General features: G+C 37.6%; 2 protein-coding genes across 4 annotated transcripts in view; both read right to left on the reverse strand.

Moving 5' to 3' along the window:
* Positions 1-21,900, reverse strand: part of LOC131030884 (CDK5RAP3-like protein) — a 148,863-nt gene that overhangs the window by 23,051 nt on the left and 103,912 nt on the right. The gene's annotated exons all lie outside the window — the stretch shown is intronic.
* LOC131051254 (uncharacterized) lies at positions 13,788-17,453 on the reverse strand. Of its 2 annotated transcripts, XM_057985687.2 has the most exons (7): positions 17,231-17,453; positions 16,239-16,912; positions 15,887-16,119; positions 15,634-15,786; positions 15,141-15,541; positions 14,619-15,027; positions 13,788-14,519 (listed from the first exon to the last, which is right to left on the reverse strand). In XM_057985687.2, the coding sequence occupies exons 2-7, from the start codon at positions 16,862-16,864 to the stop codon at positions 13,921-13,923; spliced, it is 2,421 nt and encodes an 806-aa protein (XP_057841670.2). In that variant the 5' UTR covers positions 16,865-16,912; positions 17,231-17,453; the 3' UTR covers positions 13,788-13,920. The 2 variants fall into 2 exon arrangements, with proteins under 2 accessions (XP_057841670.2, XP_057841669.2); XM_057985686.2 differs by lacking the exon at positions 17,231-17,453 and having other exon boundaries at positions 16,239-17,036.

Below are 21,900 nucleotides of genomic sequence, written 5' to 3' on the forward strand. Positions count from 1 at the left end.
TTTGACAGGAGATCATTTGAAGACAATTGGAATTCTTGGCCCCTCATAGCACCCTCTCTATCTCACAGATGAAGAGATAGCCAATCACCTGCTACTAAATTGTTCTTCGTGTCCAAATGTTGGTAATGGTTTATAGGAAAAATTGGTCGGTGGGGGCCTTTGCATTGTGATTTGCTGGAACTTTTCAAAGCATGGCTTCAACTAAAGAAAAAAAAATGTGGTGAGGTATCCGGGTTGTGTCTCCTCCATGACCATATGGCACATACATATGCAAAGAACATAACCGCAAAATTTTCAAAGACCAATCTCTCTTGATGGAAGATGTTTGCCATCAAATCAAATTAATATGCGAGTTCTAGAACTCTAAAGCCTTTTCTTCTACTCTTAAAGTCTACACTTTGTTGGATGACGAAATCTCCATAATATGGAAGTTTTTTAAGGTTCTAATGGAACATCAAACTCATAGCAATAGGGCACCAAGAGGGAAATGCACAAGAAGGTGAAATGGATGACCCCAACAAGAGGAAGACTAAAGCTCAATTTTGATAGGGCATCTCAAAGCAACTCTGGGATCTTTGGCACTAAATGCTTAATCAAGAATGAAATGGGAATCCTCATCTAGGTATCCTCGAAACATATTCTATTTGGAATCAACAACGAAGCAAAGCTTGAAGCTATGCATGATGGACTAAACTTATCCATATCAAATGGGCTCGACAACATTGACATCAAAGGAGATTCTATGATATGCATAATGCAATAAAAACTAAGAACCTGCAAAACTCGAAACTCGAAGAAAGGTGTATTTCTTTGGTTCACCACTTAGTTAGTTGAATGATTACTTGATAAGGCATGTGTACAGAGAAGCAAATGTGGCAACAAAGCTTCTGGCTAATTTGTGTACAGAGAAGCAAATGTGGCAACAAAGCTTCTGGCATAATGCAATAAAAACTAAGAACCTGCAAAACTCGAAACTCGAAGAAAGGTGTATTTCTTTGGTTCACCACTTAGTTAGTTGAATGATTACTTGATAAGGCATGTGTACAGAGAAGCAAATGTGGCAACAAAGCTTCTGGCTAATTTTGGTTGTAACATGCCTCACACTATCAACATCACTCTAAAATGTGTAATGGTCTACAACAAATCTTAAACATTGATCTTATCTTGTGAGCTAATTTCGTCGATTGTCCAAATTCCCTTAATCTTTTTATGGACAATTTGTTGAGCAAAGTATAATTTCCATTAGTGTTAGGCTCGAATACTTATTTAGGGGTGTTCAATATGGAGTAGAGGTGATAAAATGGTGGACAAGGTGGTTATGGATGATATGCGTTGTGAATGTGTAGTGGAAGAGGTTTCCTATCAGCTGTGATGCCTTTTCAAACTTCAGAATCTTGAGATGTAGATAGCTATCATGCAAATGATCAGAGTCACAAGACTTTCTACTGGGCACATCCATGATTTTGATCTAGTAGGCCATTTATCACTATCTTCGTGGACTTGTACCAAAAAATTAATGCAAAGCTAGCAGCTAATCATTGTCTCAACAATAACTTGGTGAAGAAGGCCAAATCGGCCATATCATGCTATGGCCAAATGAACTCATGGCATGATTTCAAGAGTATTCAATAGGCAAGATATTAAGAGCAAGGGTAACATGCGAATGTTCTACAAGGCCTTCTCTATGGGCATGATCGCAAGCCAATTTGAGGGTTTTTGGAAACTCTCCAATCAGCTTCGCCTCCTCTCTTCCCAATAGCTAGATCAATGAGAAGAAATCAATAAAGGTTCAGATATATTGTAATATCTTAAAATGTCCTCTACCTTCATACCCCTATTTAATAAGTAATTTTGGATTTTATATATAACGAGAGCTTCCCCCTTGCCAACACTTGCCTATCAGCAAAATAAAAGTTATGATTAAATTGTTGGTCATTGGAGGTGACGTTTTATTTAAAGTTAAATATAGACATCCCTTATTAAGGATTTGAGATGCATTTACAATTTTGTCTCATGTGTGCATATGATAAAGTCAAAATAATGCTACAAATATGATATTAATGTATTCCCTCATATATATGATAGTATAATATCACTACAACAGTAATGTTGTGTCAGATTTGAATTTTAATCTCTGCTTCATATAAACAGTTATAGAAATTTTTTGTTGTTGATTGCTATCACTTATCAATTCAGCCAATCATCCCCTACCGTCACTGTCTTCAAAATGCCATGGAACATAGAAGTTTTCATCTTTTCAACTTTATTGATCAGTATTGTTTCTTTTCCTATATTCAAATTACCTTCACTTCTAAGTTGCTCTGTCATGGACTCTTTTGAATGAAAGTTGTGTGGAGTTAGCAGAACAAATTTGTTGTCTAAAATGCTAACTAAGTGGAAAATAAAGACAAAGAATACAAGTGTTGTGTTGCAAAATTGAAAGCAAATTAACATGATTGAAACAAAGCACAACATATGGTGCCTCTTTAATATCCTTGAATTTGTATGAACTATTTGATCTCCCTAAGTGTGTATGAAGATTTTAAACAATTTTTAGATTATAATTTTGTTGTTACAATCTTACAATGCCCCAAACTAAGTAATTATATAACATTGTGATACACCAAGAAAGGCACAAGAGTTATTATCCATATAAAAATTACACCACTTTGTAGGTATCTCAAAGGCACAACTTTTTTTTTAATTAACCCAAAACTCTTCTAGATGAGGAAGATATTATTCCCTAAAGTTTCGTAAGCAAAAGAAATGGAAATTTTGCCTAAGAACTTGCAAAAGAGTTTGTATTCTGTCCTGATAGAGAAAAGCTCCCAAAAGGATGCCACCACTGCTAACTCTAAGTCTGCTTTTCAATGAGTTCAAGAATGCTAATAACGAGCTACGTATGACCAATTTGCGAGCAAACTACAAAAGAAATTTCAAATTTCAAAAACAACAAGGAGTGGCTGAGGCCAAAATTCTTAGCCCTCTCTAGCAAAGCAATTGGGCAACCAAATTATTAGCATCTAATAGGCCCAAAAATATGGTTTTCATAGGGGGCTTAGCAATATTTTTCAATTTTCATAGGGTTTAGCCTCTTGCTGAATCGGGTCCGCACCTTCATCTTCAACAAACAAAGAAAGAGGGAGATTGACCTAGTTAGGGATGTCAAAGAGTAGGTACAATGAAGGGTGACACAAAAGAGGAAAGCCAATAGGAAATGGACTAAGACAAAGACAAAATCAAGATATAAGTGCAAAATGAGAGCAAAATACATGAGAAGGCATGGGTGCCAAGTTATTAATGCAATTGTGAAGCAACAAGAGTTGTGCAAGAGGTGCAAAGAGAGTCACAAGAACTTAAATGCTAGGCTACAAAAGAAAGCCACCTTGCTTCTGTCACTTTTCCTTTATCAATTAGTGCAAGCTATTTTCTAAGTCAAAATTTCTTATTGTTTTTTAAACAAAATAAAAAAGGGGGAAAAAAAGTAGGCAAGATTTTTATGCATCCTAGCATTCAAACCATCATGACTACCCTCCTCCAAAGCAACCCATACTACTTCTCAATCATGCTTGCAAACCGACACCTCCTACCTTCTCACACACCCTTCTCTCATGCAACATACATCTTGGCTAACCCTTGCTAATTTCCCCCTTCTCGTGTTGGCCCTATGCATATTAACCCTCTTCATGTTGCCCCCTCTATGCAGAAAAAAAGAAAATTGACAAGGTTTTGATCCTCAAAATAAAAATATTACAAATGTAAATCTACTAAAAAATTTCAAACCCTTGTAACTGTGTTGTATGACCCCCAATTGAAATAAAAAACTAAAGTAGTTCCCAGGATTCTCAACAATTGCAGACACAATGGTAGAATTTAATTTCTGCCAGGATGCTCCCCTTCTATGCAATAGCAACCATGAAGCAAACAAGAATCACTGGGAGGTTAATAGTACCTCTCATAACTGTAGAATTCCACAATGGAATTCACCCAACGACCCCATGGTCCCTCACCAAAAGATAATCTTTCTAATTAAAAAATATGACAATAAAACAATTGCAAGAGCAAGAATATGCCTTAACTTATTTGATTCATTCATTAAAAATCGATTACATGCATGCGTTTTATAGGCCATTATTTACAGGTTTAACTCGAAATTTTGGAGGGACGATTTTGGCGAAAACTCATCAAGTTTTTTGGCAAGTACTCATCGTTGAGGTGAGTGACCAAAACCACACGACAAATAGGTTGAAAATTTTATTTTTGTTGCAGTTTCAACATGCTACTCTGTGTTGCTTTCTTCCTTGTGAAAAGTTGTCTTTGATCTGCTCTATGTAGTTCTTGTCTTCTTCAAAATTTGCCAGCCTTTGAATGCAAACACATGTTCATAGCCAGTCAATGCTTTATAACACCTTGAACAATGAATATTGTGACAATTGTCCCTTCAATTGACCATAGCAGTCAACAATTTTTAATTTGATAGAACTCTGTAGCAACCATTCAAATTTATCATAGTCAGCCATTACATAGCATTCATGATAATGCTATTGTATCGACTATTCAAGTTCGCATGATTATGTGATTTTGTAATCCATATGTATTCAAGAATCAAATCTGACAGAAAACACTTCCTCGTGGATTTTTAGACTCATTTTATACATTTTGTAATTGAATTTTGCAAAAAAAGATGTGTTTTTTTCAGATTAGTATTTTTGAAGTTGTTGAGGTTTTGCTGAGTCAAAAATTTTGGGTTTGCCAAGTATTCTTCAAGTCCGAGTCTACAAACTATGATTTAGAGTTGGCTATCTTAACTAAACAAGTGAGTCATTAAGATGAACTTAGTGTAGTGTAATTCCTATGTTATTACTGAAATGAACTTAGTGTAGTGTAATTCTAAAGTTATTCTCTAAGATGAGGTTAGTGAACTCAACCATTTAGATGGACATATCAACATGATATAGGTCAATTAGAAATTAAACTAGGATTGACTCTTTTCTGACTAAAGAGGCAGATATTCAATGGATTATTCACATCGCAATTTATTATTTGCATAGTATTAAGATATGTTACCGGTTTCTTCAAAACATGGTCGCATGGCTGCTCCAAAATGCTCAGGGAGCAGGAGCGGCAATAGGAGGGCCTTGGAAGCACCCCAACCATCCTAACATACCCACAGAGAACCTAGGTTGGTTGGGAAGCTCCCAAGGCACACCCAAAAGATCCCAAGAGCTCACTTGATCCTATTTATTGGTTTTTTGAATAAGGACTGTTGCTTGACCAAAAATAGGTTCTATTGACAATATATGTGGCTGCAACTTTTGTGGTTGACCATAATTCCTGCTTATTTGACTTGACCTTCTGTTGTTTTCACCAGAAGTTTAAGGTTAGTTGAATAATTTGACTTGCTATTGACTGTTGTATTTGTCCTTTGATATTCTTTAAAACTGAAGTAGCAACTGAGATGCCTATAACTAGGTTTTAATAGAAAATGTCTCTGAAACAAAACTTGCAGGTAGGAAATGCCCCTTGATTTTCCCAAGAATAGCTAGGCATCCCCCTTATTTCCTTTAAACAAAAACAAAGTAAAGGGAAACAAAAAAACAAAAAACAAAATACTTGGAAAGATTGGATAATATTATAAGGGCAGGCTGCAATCCATGAACAATCATTTTAGTTATGATAACATAAAATGATCTCACAATGAAACGGACTTATATTACTCAGACATCTGAGGCATATTATTTAGGAAACCATCCAGTATTTGGTCCTTATCAACTTGCACTAAGAAACAAGGTTTCTTTATTTTGGCTTGTGTAATGGGGTTATAGAAATTCAACTATATTGTATATAATAATTTGAGGAGTTTATAAAGAAATTAATTACTTTATCTAGATTTATCAATATGCAAAATTTGTTAGATTAGCAATTTTTTGACAGATGTTTAAACATGTAGGATTGACATGGACTTTGTCATAAATCCCCTTGCTACCTCTAGTCTAACATTATGGTTTGTTTTAAAAGTTGTTATAGTTTCCTATGAAGAGCACACAAGAAATATTGAGACAAGGGGGGTGAATCAGTATTTCAAATTTTTAAAATTTTAAAAGCATGAAACCACATAAAAACTAGCTTACCGGGTTCGCCCCTAGACACCCCTGGTACTAGTCCGGTTCGGTCAAGTCCCTGGTTCAGGTCCGGTTCGGTCAAGTCCCTGGTTCAGGCCCGGTCCGGCCTTGGTTCAACCAGGGTTCAAATTTCTCAGAGGGGGTTCGACCTGGCTCAAACCTGGGTGGACCAAGATCGAACCCGAGCAGCTGGGCGGCCCAAAAAGCAATATATTATGCAAAATTTAAATTTTTTTGGAATCCGCCAGGTGAAAAATGAATTTTATACCCTAAAAGTGATTTCTAAAACATAATCTTTGCTCATTTCTCCTCATTTGTGTTGCAAACAAAAGTTTTTTGACAGTAGGTTGAAGAAAGGGTGAACAAAGTTTGGCTTCCAAGATCAAATAGGAGTTGAAGACTGATTTTTGAAGCTTCAACAAGTGTTGTAGGATCATTTCCATACATTTGCAAGCTCCCATTGGCTAAAAGAGGTACGTTTTTTACATTTTTTTCCAACTATTTTTGTTTCACAAATTGTCAAACAAGAAACATTAATTGTTTTTCATTATTTTTTTTTTGTTTTTTTATATGTTTATGTTATTTCTTGCCATAGGAACTAGAATGGCATCTACCTCTTCCTCCATTGGCAATGAACAAACAATTACAAAACAAAGAAATGATCCAAATTCTCCCTTATGGAAGTATGTTGACATTATATAACCACTTCCAAGAGGTGTGGGATTTCGTTGGAGATGCCAAGGATGTGGTATTGAACGTAATAGTTCATATTATCGGGTGGTAGGCCATTTGTGTGGAATAAAAGGAAGAGGCATCAAAAAATGCCCTAGAAACTAAGTTACCGGTTCGGATATGGATTCGTGGATTCGGCCAAAAAAAAAATCTTGGGTACAAGTACGGGTACGTCCGTACATATATATATATATGTTCAAACATCAAAATTATAAGATATAATTTATAAACTATCACTACCATTATTGATTATTACAATGATACAATCCATACAAAAATGAAATATACAATGTGACTTTCCATACATAAATGATAAATGATAAATCTTAAATCCATAATTGCCAATGCCAATAAATATTCATATATCGCAAATGTAATCAGTAATAACTAAAGTCTAATATCATGTTAAAAAAATATTAAAAAAAGTGTTTTTATTGTTTTTTGTGTTTTTATGACCCATGGGCCCCGGTTTTGGGAACCCACGGGCCTAGGTTCTCCTGGGTCTGCCTGGGTTGTCCTGCCCAGGTGGATGGGTTCTCTGTGGGTTCTGCGTGGCAGGACCCACAGAGAACCCATCCAACTGGGCAGGACCTGGGTGGCACCCAGGGAGAACTAGGACCCGGACCCAGCCTAAAAATGCCAAGAACTGGTATCTTAGCCTGGAAAAGATGGTAAACCTATACCAGATGAGACAGTGATGAAATATATTAGGGAGCATGAGGAGGCAGAATAGAGAGAAGCCCGTAGATTGAATCAAACCGCACCAAAGAAAACAAGGGGAAGGCAAGCCCCATCTAATGCCGATGTTGTAGTAGAAGACCACCCCTTCTTTTCCACAAATGAACCTGAAAGTGAACCACCCTTGACACACAAAAGAACAAAGGGGCCTTTAGAAACCACATTTCAAAATGAGAGTAGAGACATTGCTGACCAAGATGTAGTAAGGTGCATTTATGCAAATGGAATGGCTTTCAATGTTGTTCGCTCCCCATATTGGAAGCAAATGATGAAAAGTGTTAATGAAGCTCCAAGAGGGTATAAGGGTCCAGGTTATGAGAAGGTACATGGAACATTATTGGAGAAAGAGGTGAAGAGGGTTGAAGATACATTGAAACCCATAAGGGTTTCATGGGCTGAGACAAGTGTAAAAATTGTTTCAAATGTGTGGAAAGATGCTAAAAATCATCCCTTGATCAATGTCATAGCGGTCTCCCCTAAAGGAGCAATGTTTTTGAAAGCTATGGATTGTGAGGGCCAAGTAAAATATGGCCAATTTATTGCAGAAATTCTCATCTCCGCCATTGAGTTAGTGGGACCCCGCAATGTTGTCCAAGTCATAACGGACAATGCAAAAAATTGTAGAGCTGCTGGTTTGTTGGTTGACGAACGCTATGATCACATCTTTTGGACACCTTGTGCGGTCCATTCACTCAATCTTATGCTACAAAGGATTGGGACTAAAATAAAATGGATCAGAGATGTGTATGCAGAGGCTGAGGACATCCAAATGTTCATCACAAACCACCACATCTCTCAAGGGATTTTTAGATCCTTTTCGAATTTGGAGCTATTGAAGGTAAGTGAAATAGTAATTTAATTTTACATTTTCTGATTTTTTTAATTTTCAATGTTCATAATATTATTGTGTAAGCTATATTGTGTATTCTTCTTTCTAGTTTGGCTTTATTTTTTAATCATTTTGGCATTAATTTGTGTTATAGGTTGTTGAGACCCATTTTGCATCAAACACAAGCGTCTTAAGATGACTTGTGAAAGTTAGAGTGGCACTATGCAATATGGTGATCAGCACCAATTGGACTGTATGGAAGCAGAGTAGCAATGAGAGGGCAGCAAAAATTAGGAAGAGAATATTGAATGAGAAATGGTGGGATCTTGTTACATATCTCCTAAGTATCACTGAGCCCATTATGAGCATAATTCACTATACAGACATGGATAGGCCTTGCATTGGTGAGATTTATGATGGCATTGACTCAATGCTTGAAAAAATAAAGTTCACTATAAATGCAAAAGAGAATGACCACGAGGAGAAATTCTTCAAAGAAGTGGAAGCAATTATTGTAGAAAGGTGGAATAAGATGACCACTCCTTTGCATCTTCTTGCCTATGCCTTGACACCAAAGTAATATAGCAATCATTTTCTTGATAAACTAAGAAGGATTCCACCATGGAGAGATCTAGAAGTATCTAATGGGTACAAGGCAGCATTTCTTAGACTATATCCTGATGATGATTTGCGAGATATTGTTACAAATGAGTTCATAGAATTCGCAAATGGGAATGGTCTATGTGTTGATGCACTTCATCATAGATCCAAGAAGAATGCTCATAGCTGGTGGTACTTCCATGGTGCATGCTTCCAACACCTACAACCCCTCGCTGTAAAAGTTTTACCACAAGTAAGTTTAATTAATTAAAATTTATCACAAGTTTATTTATAGTTTACTTTGTCTTCATAGGTTGCTAGTAATTTTTAATTTTAATTTTATTAATGTATAATTTTAATTGTTTACTTTGTCTTCATAGGTTGCTAGTTCATCTTCATCAGAAAGAAATTGGAGCACATACTCTTTCATCCACTCAATAAAGCGCAATAGGTTGCTATCAAACAGAGCGGAGAATTTATTATATGTGCATTCCAACCTACGTCTTCTTTCACACAAACAACGTGACTACACACAAGGGGAAACAAAGATGTGGGATATAGAGCCAGAGCATACTGATTTGGATGCTCCCGCTTCTCAGCTTCTTGCATTGACACTTGATGACTCGGATGTCAAGCCAACTTATAGTGCAAGTGCAAGTGGCATTGGCTCATCTAATGTCAATGTCAATTATGAGGAGGATGAGGAGGAGGAGGAGGATGAATTAGATGATCCATTTGATGATTAAACTTTATATTGTTGAAAGTTGAAACAATGATACTTGAATATTTTGTCATTTTGATATTAAACTTGATGTATATGATGCTATTATGGTATGATCATGATGCTATAATTACAAGTTTATGTTTGTTTTGTTGTTTATATGATGCTATGTGACATGCTAATCTTAATTCATGCTTATAGGCTGCACAAATATTAATATATATATATATATATCATTTGCATGTTTTTGTACTAACGAACCCAAACCCCTTTTCAAAATTTTGTCGTCCCAGCGTACCGGTTCTTCAAACCTGAATCGGCAAGCTAGCATAAAAACTTAAACAAAGCAACCATCAAGATATGAAGACCAAATTTCTTGTGGAAAACCCTTTCGAGCAAAAAACCACAGCATACAGTAGGATTTATTAACTGAAAATTGGGCACCAACCCAAATTGAAAAATGTGAGCACCAACTCTTCTTGAATCACAAACAATAACTGATGAAGCACCCACTCCATCAAAAATAAGGCACCCACCCAAAAATCTGATTTTTTAAAGTTTCTCTTCAAATTTGTGATACTTCCTTTTTCACAACTTTTGTAAACAAACACAAATCTGCTATAAAATTCTGAAAGGATATTATCATCGTGTTCAAACCTGACCTCACTTTTATCCATATCACAACGATACTACAAAAGAACTTCACTTCTACATATATTAATACACTGCCTGTTACTCATCAAAATAATACATACGTCCCAGCATGCCACAAATTTGCGTTTCAGCTCACCCTATATTTTTGTTTCTCGTGTTGCTTTTACTATATTAAGCCAGTTGTGGCCTACACGACTTAATATCTAGCATCCAGTATCTATGTAACATGTTCATGTCTTAAGTTCGTGCATTAAAAAAACTTACACAACAATTGTTGCTCATACTAAATAATCACATCCCACCACTATTCTTCAACAAAACTGTCTCTGCAGCTCTATCAGATTTAAAACGACACATCCCATAAGCCTCCATCTCACACGAAAAGAAATAAAGACGCTACAGTGCGACAATAGTCCCAACTATAATAAACATGTCTTCGCCAAAATGGAGAATCTCTCAACTATAAACAAAAGCGTTACACAAGATCGAAAACCACGATACTCCATGTTTTTCAATACAAATAATAATAATCCCACTCCAAGCTCGAAAGCGTTACCGATGCTTTTCCGTTAAGCTTTTGCCATGCTCAAAAACCACAATACGAACTGATTATGCCTTTCAAATGATCACAAAATTGGCGAATCACCAACCTCCATTTAGTGTCAATGGAACCATATATTTGTCTAAGAAAGGTCTAATACAATGATTAATTTGTGTATTGAAACATTTCAACGCCCCAAAAATTATGATGAATAACATTACATCTTTGCAGAGTAAAAATGATTCAGGTTACACGACAGCTGTCACATAGTCCATCATGCGCTACATGCCTTTCTAAGAAAAATGTTACCAAAACTAAAGCCACCGACCTTAGAATAGGTGACAAAATAAATGAAGTTTGGTTCAAAGAACAAAATGCCCACCATATTTAAACTTCATAACAATAGTTCCTTTGAAAATTCATTAGATGACATGGCAGAGAAAAGACAAGTAGGCAGCTGACATAGACAAGCAACCAGCTTAAGATGACACCCAGCTAGCTTAGGCACACACACAAGCTACTCAACTAGACAGGCAGGTAGCTGAAACACACAGACAAGCAGCTGAAGTAGACGCCCAAGTAGCTCGTAGACACCCAAGCAACTCAAACAAGTAGACAAGTAGCTCAAGCAACCAAGCAAGCAGCTTAAGCAAGAATTGATGAATAATCAGTAGCTTAAAGATATTTCATTGCAATTCTCTTTTCAAAATGCAACCTTTGACATCAATGACAAAATCTGCAACAAACCTGAAACCAAAACAATGCTACCCCCCTGAATTACTACTCTCCCTTTGACATCAATGACTGATTTCAATTTGCAAAACTGAAATAGGGCATAAAATGTGACAATAAACACTCCCCCTAAGTTAGAACAACACTTCAAAAGTGGAGTGAAATCACTCCCAACTTCTTCCTCAAGCATTCAAAAGCATAGTTGGACTACTCGCGACTTGGCTCGACTCGCCAAGCCCCTGGGAAAAAAACTCAGGAAAAAAACGAAAAAACTCGGCAACTTAAAACACGCTTAAATTTTTTAAAAATGCATTTTTTTTGCAAAATTTAATGAGAAGATGCATCCAATGAATCAATAAATGATAACACAAAAGAAACAAGGTGATTCTAGATATATTTAAATGCAAAGTGTCTACAAAATCGCATCCTCATGAGGAATGTTGATGGCTGGAAGCCTGAAAGCAATATAGTAAATAGTTTTTGTAAAACCAAAAGTAAATACATCATTGCAAATTACAATTACAACTTCCTCTTCCCAACTCTAGCAAAAACTTGGGGAGAGGTAGAACTAGAGGGTCTAGTCCTATAAGTCTGCAGTGGGCGTGACTGTGCCTCCTCGCTCAGTATGGCTAGCTCATCCTCCATCCTGGATTAAGCTATGTCTCCACCTGCTTCTGGCACTGGCAATGAATCCTCATCCTCTTCCTCTTCCTCTTCCTCTTCCACTTCCTCATCAATGTCATCCAGCCCAAATCCACCCCCCTCCTCCTCCATAGTCTGCCTCTCCAAATCAATGATGTCAGTGTCGAAAAACAATGGAGGCTGCTCTTGTGATGTCCAATCACTGTAAGGATCTATATCATCCAATTCAATTGGACCACCTTCTAGTTCCTCTACCTTCCTTACGCGCAATCGAAGATTATATTGCACGAAGACAAGGTCATTGAGCCGTTTCTACGCTAACTTGCTCCTCTTCTTCGTGTGGATTGCTTCAAACAAGCTCCAATTGCGCTCACAATTGGATGAGCTGCAAGGCTGACATAAGACTCTGAGGGCAAATTTTTTGAGATGTGGGGTGTTTCCACCCCAACTTTGCCACCAAGCATCTGCAAAATAAATAACATGGAAAAGTTAGAAAGCAAAGAGAAAAGAGAAAACATAATTTATCAATCATTTTAGATCCTAAAATCCAAATGGCAAATGTTATACCTGGGGTTTGAGTGGTTCTTCCTCTCCTAGCCAGCTCTGAAGAGAATAGCTTACCCCTTCCTCCCTCATAATTTTGGAGCTCACTCCCAATGAGGTCTCTCTCCTCAACATCGAGCACCATCCTCTCAATGCATGTACTGAGGCCCTCCATGACCTCTCCATTCGGATCTGAATAAGAACCCCCGAACCTAAAACGAGGGTTGAGGAAGTACCCTGCTGCATGAATGGGTCGGTGGAGCTCATTGTTCCACCTCCTATCAACAATTTCCCAAATGGGATCAAATTTGAGTCTATCCCCCTTGTAGTAATTTTTGATAGACTCGTTGGCCCTATCCATGGCCTCATAAAGATATCCCATTGGGGTTTTATCCCCATCCACCAAACGAAGAACTGGAACCAAGGGCTCTAACACCTACAATTGAAAAATACAAATTACAAAAAGATTAAATAATGAAGTTACGAATTAGTAATGAGAGACTTGAATCAAGAATAATTAAAAATTTTAAAAATTAAAGTTTTGAAGTTACCTTCACAATTTCTGCAACCCTTTGTGCAAATTGGTTGTCGAAGACTATGCATGCAACAGCCTCTCCTTCAGGCTTCTTTGAATAAGGTGAGTTAAGCCCAAAGAAACGAAACTCGGACTCGGCTCGGACTCGGCAAGGCCAAATCGGACTCGGACTCGGGACTCGGCGTCAGACTCGGCTCCAGACTCGGCTGGACTCAGGAAAGTGAAAAACTCAAAAAATTTAGAGATTTTTTAAGATTTAAAACTTGTTTCATGCACCCTTTATTGAATAAGACACAATAACATCATCAAACTTGGCTCATTTCATTACATAATACATACACAAGTATACATCTATGATCTATCACATAAGCATAAACACAAATTGTAGCTGAAGGAAATAACAAACATAGATATATAAATATTGTCAAATGTATACAATATTACAAAACTCATGGAATAAAAAATCCATGTCATCATATGATCATCATCAAATGTTCCATACAAATAACAAAGGTAAATACATCTACAAGCCTATGGCGCAGAGGAGTCTGCACCCTCCGGCCCCGACGTCGGCTCCGATGAAGGCCCCGCCCCCCTACGAAGGCGTCTAAGGTAGGTCATAGATGATTGGGCAGCCATAGCCGCTCCTCGTGACACCACGCCATGCTCACCAACATCAGGAACATCTGTGTCACTGTCACCATCTCTGTCACTATCACCATCTGCCTCTGAATCTCCTCTCTCTGCTCGTGCTCTCTGCTCCTCCTCTGCCATGGCTACAGCCTCAGCCTCTATATCTACCTGGTCGATCCAATCAGTGTCATCATCACTAAAGACAGCCACAGGATCTGTCTCAATGGCCCACTCTGCCTCAGGATCAACCTCATCTAGAATGATAGGAGAGATGTCAGCTAATGCATTCTTTCTCATTCTCAGGCGGAGGTTATAGTGAACAAAGATAAGATCATTCATCTTCTCCACGGATAATCTATTGCGCCTCTTGGAGTGTATGTGCTCAAACATACTCCAATTGCGCTCACAACCAGATGCACTGCATGGTTGGCTCAAGATGCGAATGGCCAACTTCTGAAGATTTGGTGTCGTTGGGCCAAAAAAGTTCCACCAATTATCTGAGTTTGAAATGAGAAAAATAAATAAAATCAGTCTCTCATAAACTCATTTAACAATATACAATAAAACTAAAATTAAGCCTTACAATTTATTTTTACCTGGCATCATAGTTGTCCTACTTTCTTTGGCGATAGGACGAGAAAAGGTCTCCCCTTGTGCATTTGAGAACAACTGTAGCTCTCGCATAAGATCTGACTGAGTACAACCAACAGGTGCCATCTTCTCCATGACTGAGTATAGCCCATCAAGGACCTCCGCATCAGCCCTGAAAGTAGGGCTAAAATGGAATGCCGGATTCAAATAATAGGCTGCTGCATGGATGGGCCTATGAAGCTGATGATGCCATCTCTTATCAATGATCTGCCAAATGGGACCATACTTGCTCTCATCTCCTGCATAGATAGATTTGATGCCCTCTTTCGCCCTATCCATGCCCTCATATATGTAGCCCATTGCGGGCTTTTCTCCATCCGCAACTCGCAACAAAACCACCAAGGGCTTAACAAACTGTAAAATTGAAAATATTGTGTAATTTAAAACATGAGCAAATAAGAGAATATGATGAATAAGTTATAAAACAAAAAGTTAAATAAAAATTGTAGAATTTATAAAAAAATTACCTTCACTATCTCATCACAAGGGCTCCAAAAGCCTCGCTCATCAAAAATGCAGTCTGCCATATCTTTTCCTGCTGGGGTGGCAGCATAGGATGAGGAAGACCACTCCTCACCAACAATCATACGTCTCAAGGCCATCTTACAACGAAGCATGGACTGCAATGTGATGAAGTTTGTGGCAAATCTTGTGATTCCTGGACGAGCTAACTCCTTATGCTCTGTGTATTGTCTCATAAGAGCCAACACCCATGAATGATTATATACAAATTTGCACACATTTCTTGCCTTTTCTACACATGTCTTGACCCATGGAAGTTTTCCAATATCCTCTAACATGAGGTCAATGCAATGGGCGGCACATGGAGTCCAAACTATAGATGGGTGCCTCTCCATCAATAGTCTGCCTGCAACAACATAATTTGTTGCATTGTAATTAATGAGGTTACAAAATAGAAATTAATTTGCAAACAAAATTAGTTTGTAATCAAAAGTTTACCTGCAGCAACATAATTTGGTGCATTGTCAGTCACCACCTGTACCACGTTCTCTTCACCCACCTCATTAATCACCTCCTCTATCTCCTCACATAGGTAGGTGGCATTCTTGCAATGGGCGGAGGCATCAATAGACTTGATGAAAACGGTGCCCCCTGAAATAAAAAAATAAAGCAAGATCAATGATCATTCAATAAATCATTAAATGAAAAATAAAAAATTAATGCCTAAATGAAACTAAAATTAATCAATCACCTGCGGAAGAAACAAGAAAATTAAGGAGAGTTCTATTTCTCCTGTCTGTCCAACCATCAGTCATGATGGTGCAACCTTTAGTGCTCCATATTTGGCGTTGATCACCCAATTCTTTCTTCACATCATTCACCAATTCAGTCAAAATGGGTCCGCTCAAATCAAACTCAGAAGGGGCTTTGAACCCCGCCCCACAAATGGTAAGGGCATCAACCATTTCTTGCCAATAAGGTGACCTGTCACAAATAATTTTAATGAGATAAGTATGTACTATGTATAATGAACTATATACAACAAAAATTAATACGAACAATCAAATTATAAAAATTAAAACAATCAAACATAAAACATTTACCTGGCTGTGAAGAATGGAATACTGCCATAGATCCAAAATCTGCCAACTGCCATTTTAGCAGCATCATGGACCTCCTTGTTCCAACCCATGCTCTCAAGTGACTGTTGGGACCCAGGAGTAGTGCGAGGTGCAAAAAAGGTATCCAACCTAGATTTACGAATCCTAGGTCCAATGCTAACATTCCCACTACCACTGCCAGTGCTAGGAACATGAGAAGGGGCAGAGGCACTGGCACTTATAGAAGCAGAACCGGAAGCATGAGTAGTAGCAAAATGAGTGGGACGATATGAAGGTAAGGAAGAAGGCCCTCCAACACAACCTAATTGTGTCCCTGTTCCTAAAGGTGCATGTCTCCCAATGACTGTGAGATCCTCTTTTTCTTTCCTTTTCCTTTCAATTTCTTCAACCATTACATAGCAATCACGTACGGCCTCAGTGACTGCTTTTGTGCATGGGTCGGCATCATGCCCACGCACACCAGCAATATGGTATTTCAATCTATATATGCCTCCATGGAATATTGTTTTGCAAAATATACACTTTGTTTGCCCTTTTCTTTGCCCTGGAAAATCCTCATGATATTTCCAAGCAGGGTCCTTTCTAATGGGAGGTCTAGAAGAGGACATTGTATGATTGTTTTGTGAAACTTGAGGCAAATAAGAATGTGAAGGTTGCTGCAATAAAACATTACAAATGCAAAAATAAATTAAGACATTCATTCTATGTTGTGCATTCATAATTTCATTCTCATTGAACATTTTTTTCAAAAAAGCTAAAGTAGGGTAACTAGGGTTTGCAATTTTTTTTTTTTTAAATTGTAGGGTGTCAAACCCTACCTTAAAAAAAATAAAATTACAAACCCTGGGCCTACATAGTAACATAGAAAAGATTTTGGAATAAAATGTAAAACTTTCAAAAAAAAAAGAATAGAAAAATGAATTTTTGCATATAAGAAACAAAAAAATCTCAAAAAAACAATGTTACCAACTTACCTCTTAGAACTCTTGAAGAAAATTGAAGAAATTGAAGAAATCTTCCTTGCTGGTTTTTCTTCAATGCACCCTTGTTATTCTTTTTATCTCACTTTACTCCTCCTATTTTTGCAAATGAATGAAATGAAAGTCACTTTTAGGTATAAAACAAAAATAACACAAAAAAAAAGAGTCAAAAAAACCATTTAAAATTGTTTTTTTTTTAACTTATCTTTCACATCGCCGCCGGCCGAGTCCCAGGCACGGGACTCGGCCAAACTCACCAAACTCGCCAAACTCGGCGAGTCTGGCGAGTCTGGCGCCTGGACTCGGCCGAGTCCGAGTCCGAGTCCCCAGGACTTGGCGAGGGTGACTCGCACTCGGACTCGCCGAGTCCAGGCGAGTTTAGGCGATTTTCGTTTCTCTGGTTAAGCCATTCTCCACTCAAAAACATTTGTTTCAAAGAAGTCAATGCAGCAAGAAGGCTTTGCAACGTCAAGAAAATCGTTGCAAACCTTGTGACACCATCTCTCACCAAATCTTTCCCTTGGGTGTGTTGTCTCATCAAATTTAGGACCCAAGGGTGATTGTAAATATATTTGGTGATCCTCCTTGCATCTTCCACAACTAGAGTCACCCACTCAAGTTTTCCTATGTCCTCCAAAAGAAGGTCAAGGACGTGTTGCACAAGGTGTCCAAAAAAGAGTGGGGTGCCTCTCTTGGAGGATTCTTCCTGCAAAAGAAGAATTTATTCTTAAGAAATATGCACCCAAGTAAAACAAAGCCACAACAAATGAAAATATTGCTAATGCCTAAAGGTGATAATTCAAAAGGATTCTACCTGCCGACACATATGCTGTTGCATTATCTGTGATAATTTGCACCACATTCTCTACCCCCACCTCCATGACGACATGCTCCAACATTCCAGCCAATGTTTCTGCATTTTTCACCTTGCTGGAGGCATCAACAGATTTCAAGAACACTATAATGTCCTTGCAAGCAACCAAAAAATTGATGATGGTGCAGTTCTTGCCATCTGTCCACCCATCAGAAAGAATGGTGCAGCCATAATTTGCCCATTCAATTTTTTGATCCTCCATCACTTCTCTTGCCCTAGCAACTTCATTTGTGAGCAACCTAAAAGAGCAAAGTAAAATTAGGTTTTAGTACACAATTTTGATTTAATAAACAAGAAATCTAGAAAATAATTAAAAATGAAATCAAGTGGACTATATAGTAATTTACTAACCTCCGACTCAAATCCTTGCGAGAAGGGGCCTTGTACCCCTTTCCTGAAATTGTCATATCATTCACCAAATTCAGCCAATAAGGATTGTCTGCCACATGGAATGGAATGTTGTTGAAGTACCAAAAATCAACTGCTGCAATGTCGGTTTTCTCATGTACCTCCCTATTCCATCCAATGGCCTCTAATGATGGTTGTGCTCCGGGTGTGTTCCTGGGCACAAAATAATCACCTATGGACCCTGATCATGATGATGGAACGGTGCCAAGTACTCTACTAGAGGAAGCAGAAGCGATGGGCGAGGTGGTGGTAGGTTTGCGGATACGTGAGCCACGCTGAGAGCCCACTATGCCCTCAAGTGCTTCGTATTCCTCTTCAATGTCAATAGAAACACCTTGAGATTCAGCTATGGCTGATCTCATGGCTAGCTTTGCCCTCTCCCTTTGCAATTTCTGCTCTTCCCCAGCTGCAAGTAGGGCATTCATTTGTCTTTTTATTTCTTCATTGGTCCCAGGGCATGCTCTAGCATCATGCCTGTCTATTCCTGCAAGGTGGTATTTGAGGCGGTTGATGCCTCCATGAAGTATATTCTCACACTTTATGCATATAACTGACCTAGGATCGGGTCCCTCATAGGCATACCTCCATGCCCCATCTCTAGCACCTTTAGGACGGGTGCCTATATATCCAGATGGGCATGGATCTAGTGGCCATTGCTCCCTTGCCATGATTAATGCTCACTTAACCTACACATACAAAGTGAAAAAAAAATTAACATTTTAGTTAAACAATTTAGCAAACTATCTACATTAGTTTAAATAAATTTAGACATCATTCAAAGTTTTTAAAAAACAATTATTAGGGTTTGAATTTTTTTTTGAAAACTAGATTCTTCAAAAAAATTGTGAAAAATTCAACAAACTTGTCAAATCTAGTGTTAAATCTTGTGCAAATAACTTAGAAAGGATTTAGACTACCTAGGAATCATTTCTAATTCATCTAAATGCAACAAAAAATAAACAAATTGTTTTAAAAAAGCATAGAAAAGAAATTAAAAAACTAACCTAGGAATCTGATTTTCCTTGAAAAATCACTTCAAATCCACTTGAAATGAGCAAGAATAGTTTGAAATCTCCTTGCTGGTCACTCTTCCCCCTTCTCACCAAAAAACCCAGCTCAAATATGAAATGCAATTAACTTTAGACGTTATTTCCTTTTGTGCTGACGCGGCCGAGTTTTTAGCTCGTACTCGCCGAGTTTTGCCAAAAAACTCGGGCGAGTAGAAGTCATAACTACTCGCCTAGCCCAAAAAATCGGCGAGTCAAATCTGCAATCTGCTTTTTAGTAGGAACATATTCCAACTTAACTTCTTGATTACTAACTTGTTCTCTTAGAGAATGATACTTAATAGGAATATGCTTAGTCCTAGAGTACATAATTCGATTTTTAGAAATGTTAATAGCACTCGTGTTGTCAAAAAAATAGATATAGGATGATCATACTCTACCTTAATATCCTTCAGTGTTTGCTTCATCCAAAGTACTTGTGTACAACAAGACACTGTTGCAATATACTCTACTTCAATTGTAGATAATGAAGTAGAAGCTTGCTTTTTACTCAGCCAAGATACAAGACAACCACCTGAGAAGAATGCACCTCCACTTGTGCTCTTCCTATCATCAACTGAATCATCCCAATCTGCATTAGTATAAGTTGTAAGTGTAAAGTCAATACCTTATGGATACCAAAGCCCATAATCCATAGTACCCTTAAGATACTTGAAAATCCTTTTTATTGCATGAACATGAGTATCCTTGGGAGTAGCCTAAAATCTAGCAACACAACCAACAACTTGCATAATGTCAGATCTAGTAGTTGTAACATATAATAAACTTCCTATCATGGAACTGTAAAATCTTTGATTAGCATCTAGAGACTCGTCATCTTTACTAAGTTTACAACTTGTCACCATAGGAGTGCTTACAAGATTACAACATTCCATCTAAGTCTATTAGCAATTTTGTGATAAACTTTGCTTGGAAAATAAAAATACCTTTCTTTGATTGATGAATTTGTAAGCCAAGGAAGAAAGATAGTTCACCCAACATGGACATTTCAAACTCCTTCACATTGGTAGCAAACACTTGATACATCTCTCCACAATCACTACCAAAAATCAAATCATCAACATAAACTACAACAATCAACATGTGATTACCTTCTTCAACATATAGATTGCTATCCACTATTCCTCTTTTGAATCCTTGTTGTTGTAGGTCACTGTCAAGTCTGTCATACCAAGCATGTGGGGCTTGTTTAAGGCCATAAAGAGCCTTTTTCATCTTACAAACATAGTTATGATTTTCTCATAGAATAACATTAGGCTGTTCTATGTATACTTCATTCAAATTACCATTGAGAAAAACAGATTTAACATCCATTTCAAAATCCTAAAACCTTTGAAAGAAGCAAAAGCGAAGAACATTCTAATTGCTTCTAAACGTGCAATAGGAGCAAATGTTTCATCAAATTCAATACCTTTTACTTGTGCATAACCTTTCTGCACAAGCCTTGCCTTGTTTCTCACCACTTGGCCATCTTCATTCAACTTGTTTTTGTAGACCCACATTGTAACTATTAGATTCTTGTCTTTGGGTCTTCGGACAAGTTCCCAAGTTTCACTCTTTTGAATTTGATCAAGCTCCTCTTTCATGGCTGCCACCCAGTGTTTGTCTTCAGCTGCCTCCTCAAAACTCATAGGCTCAAATATGGACAGCAAAGAGATGTCTTCATCTTCAAAGTAATTCATTTTTTTCTTGTAGCTCTAGGTCTGTCTTGCAAAATTTGATTCATAGGATGATTCTTTTGAACAAATTTAGATGAAGTCTTCAATGATATTCTATATGTGGTCTTACTTTGATTAGTTTTAGGTGTATTTTTAGTAGATGCATCTTCTGTCCTATTGGTGTGTTTTTTATGCACGCACAACTCAGAATAAAATACCCAGAAATATCCTATTCTCTCTTGATCAAAATCTTCTATGTGCTAAACAGACGAACTGTGTGATCACAAAGACGACTCCAAGGCCCGATTCATGCGGATAGTCTCAGTTGGTTCGTTGTGATATGCTAGGAATCTCAAGGGGGACTTACATAATTGTTCAAGGAGTGAATAAATCAAAGGATACTATTGATTGCCAACACTTGTAACTTTCTTCTTTATTGGAATGATTTTCAATAAGCTTTTTTCAATCTTACTTCTACTATAACTTGGCAAAAAAGGAAAAAGGGTGAGGATTTAGAAGGATAGTTCTAATCCTAATCTAATCCTATGAACTCCGGAGAAGGAAATTGCAAAAATGGAATCCAAACCAAATCCTTACTTCGCCAAATTCAACAACTACACAAGAATAGTGCAATCTTCTAAGGAAATCAAAAGATTT

The sequence above is a fragment of the Cryptomeria japonica genome, chromosome 4 (genome assembly GCF_030272615.1).
Source record: "Cryptomeria japonica chromosome 4, Sugi_1.0, whole genome shotgun sequence".
NCBI classification, from domain to species: Eukaryota; Viridiplantae; Streptophyta; class Pinopsida; order Cupressales; family Cupressaceae; genus Cryptomeria; species Cryptomeria japonica.

Coding starts and splice junctions, on each gene's coding strand:
- LOC131051254 (XM_057985686.2), bottom strand. CDS start 16,996: ATGTTCAATGAGAATGAAATTATGAATGCACAACATAGAATGAATGTC. Junction 15,787..15,886: donor TTTTCTTGTTTCTTCCGCAG/GTGATTGATTAA, acceptor TTTTTATTTCAG/GGGGCACCGTTTTCATCAAG. Junction 14,520..14,618: donor TAGGACAACTATGATGCCAG/GTAAAAATAAAT, acceptor TTTCAAACTCAG/ATAATTGGTGGAACTTTTTT.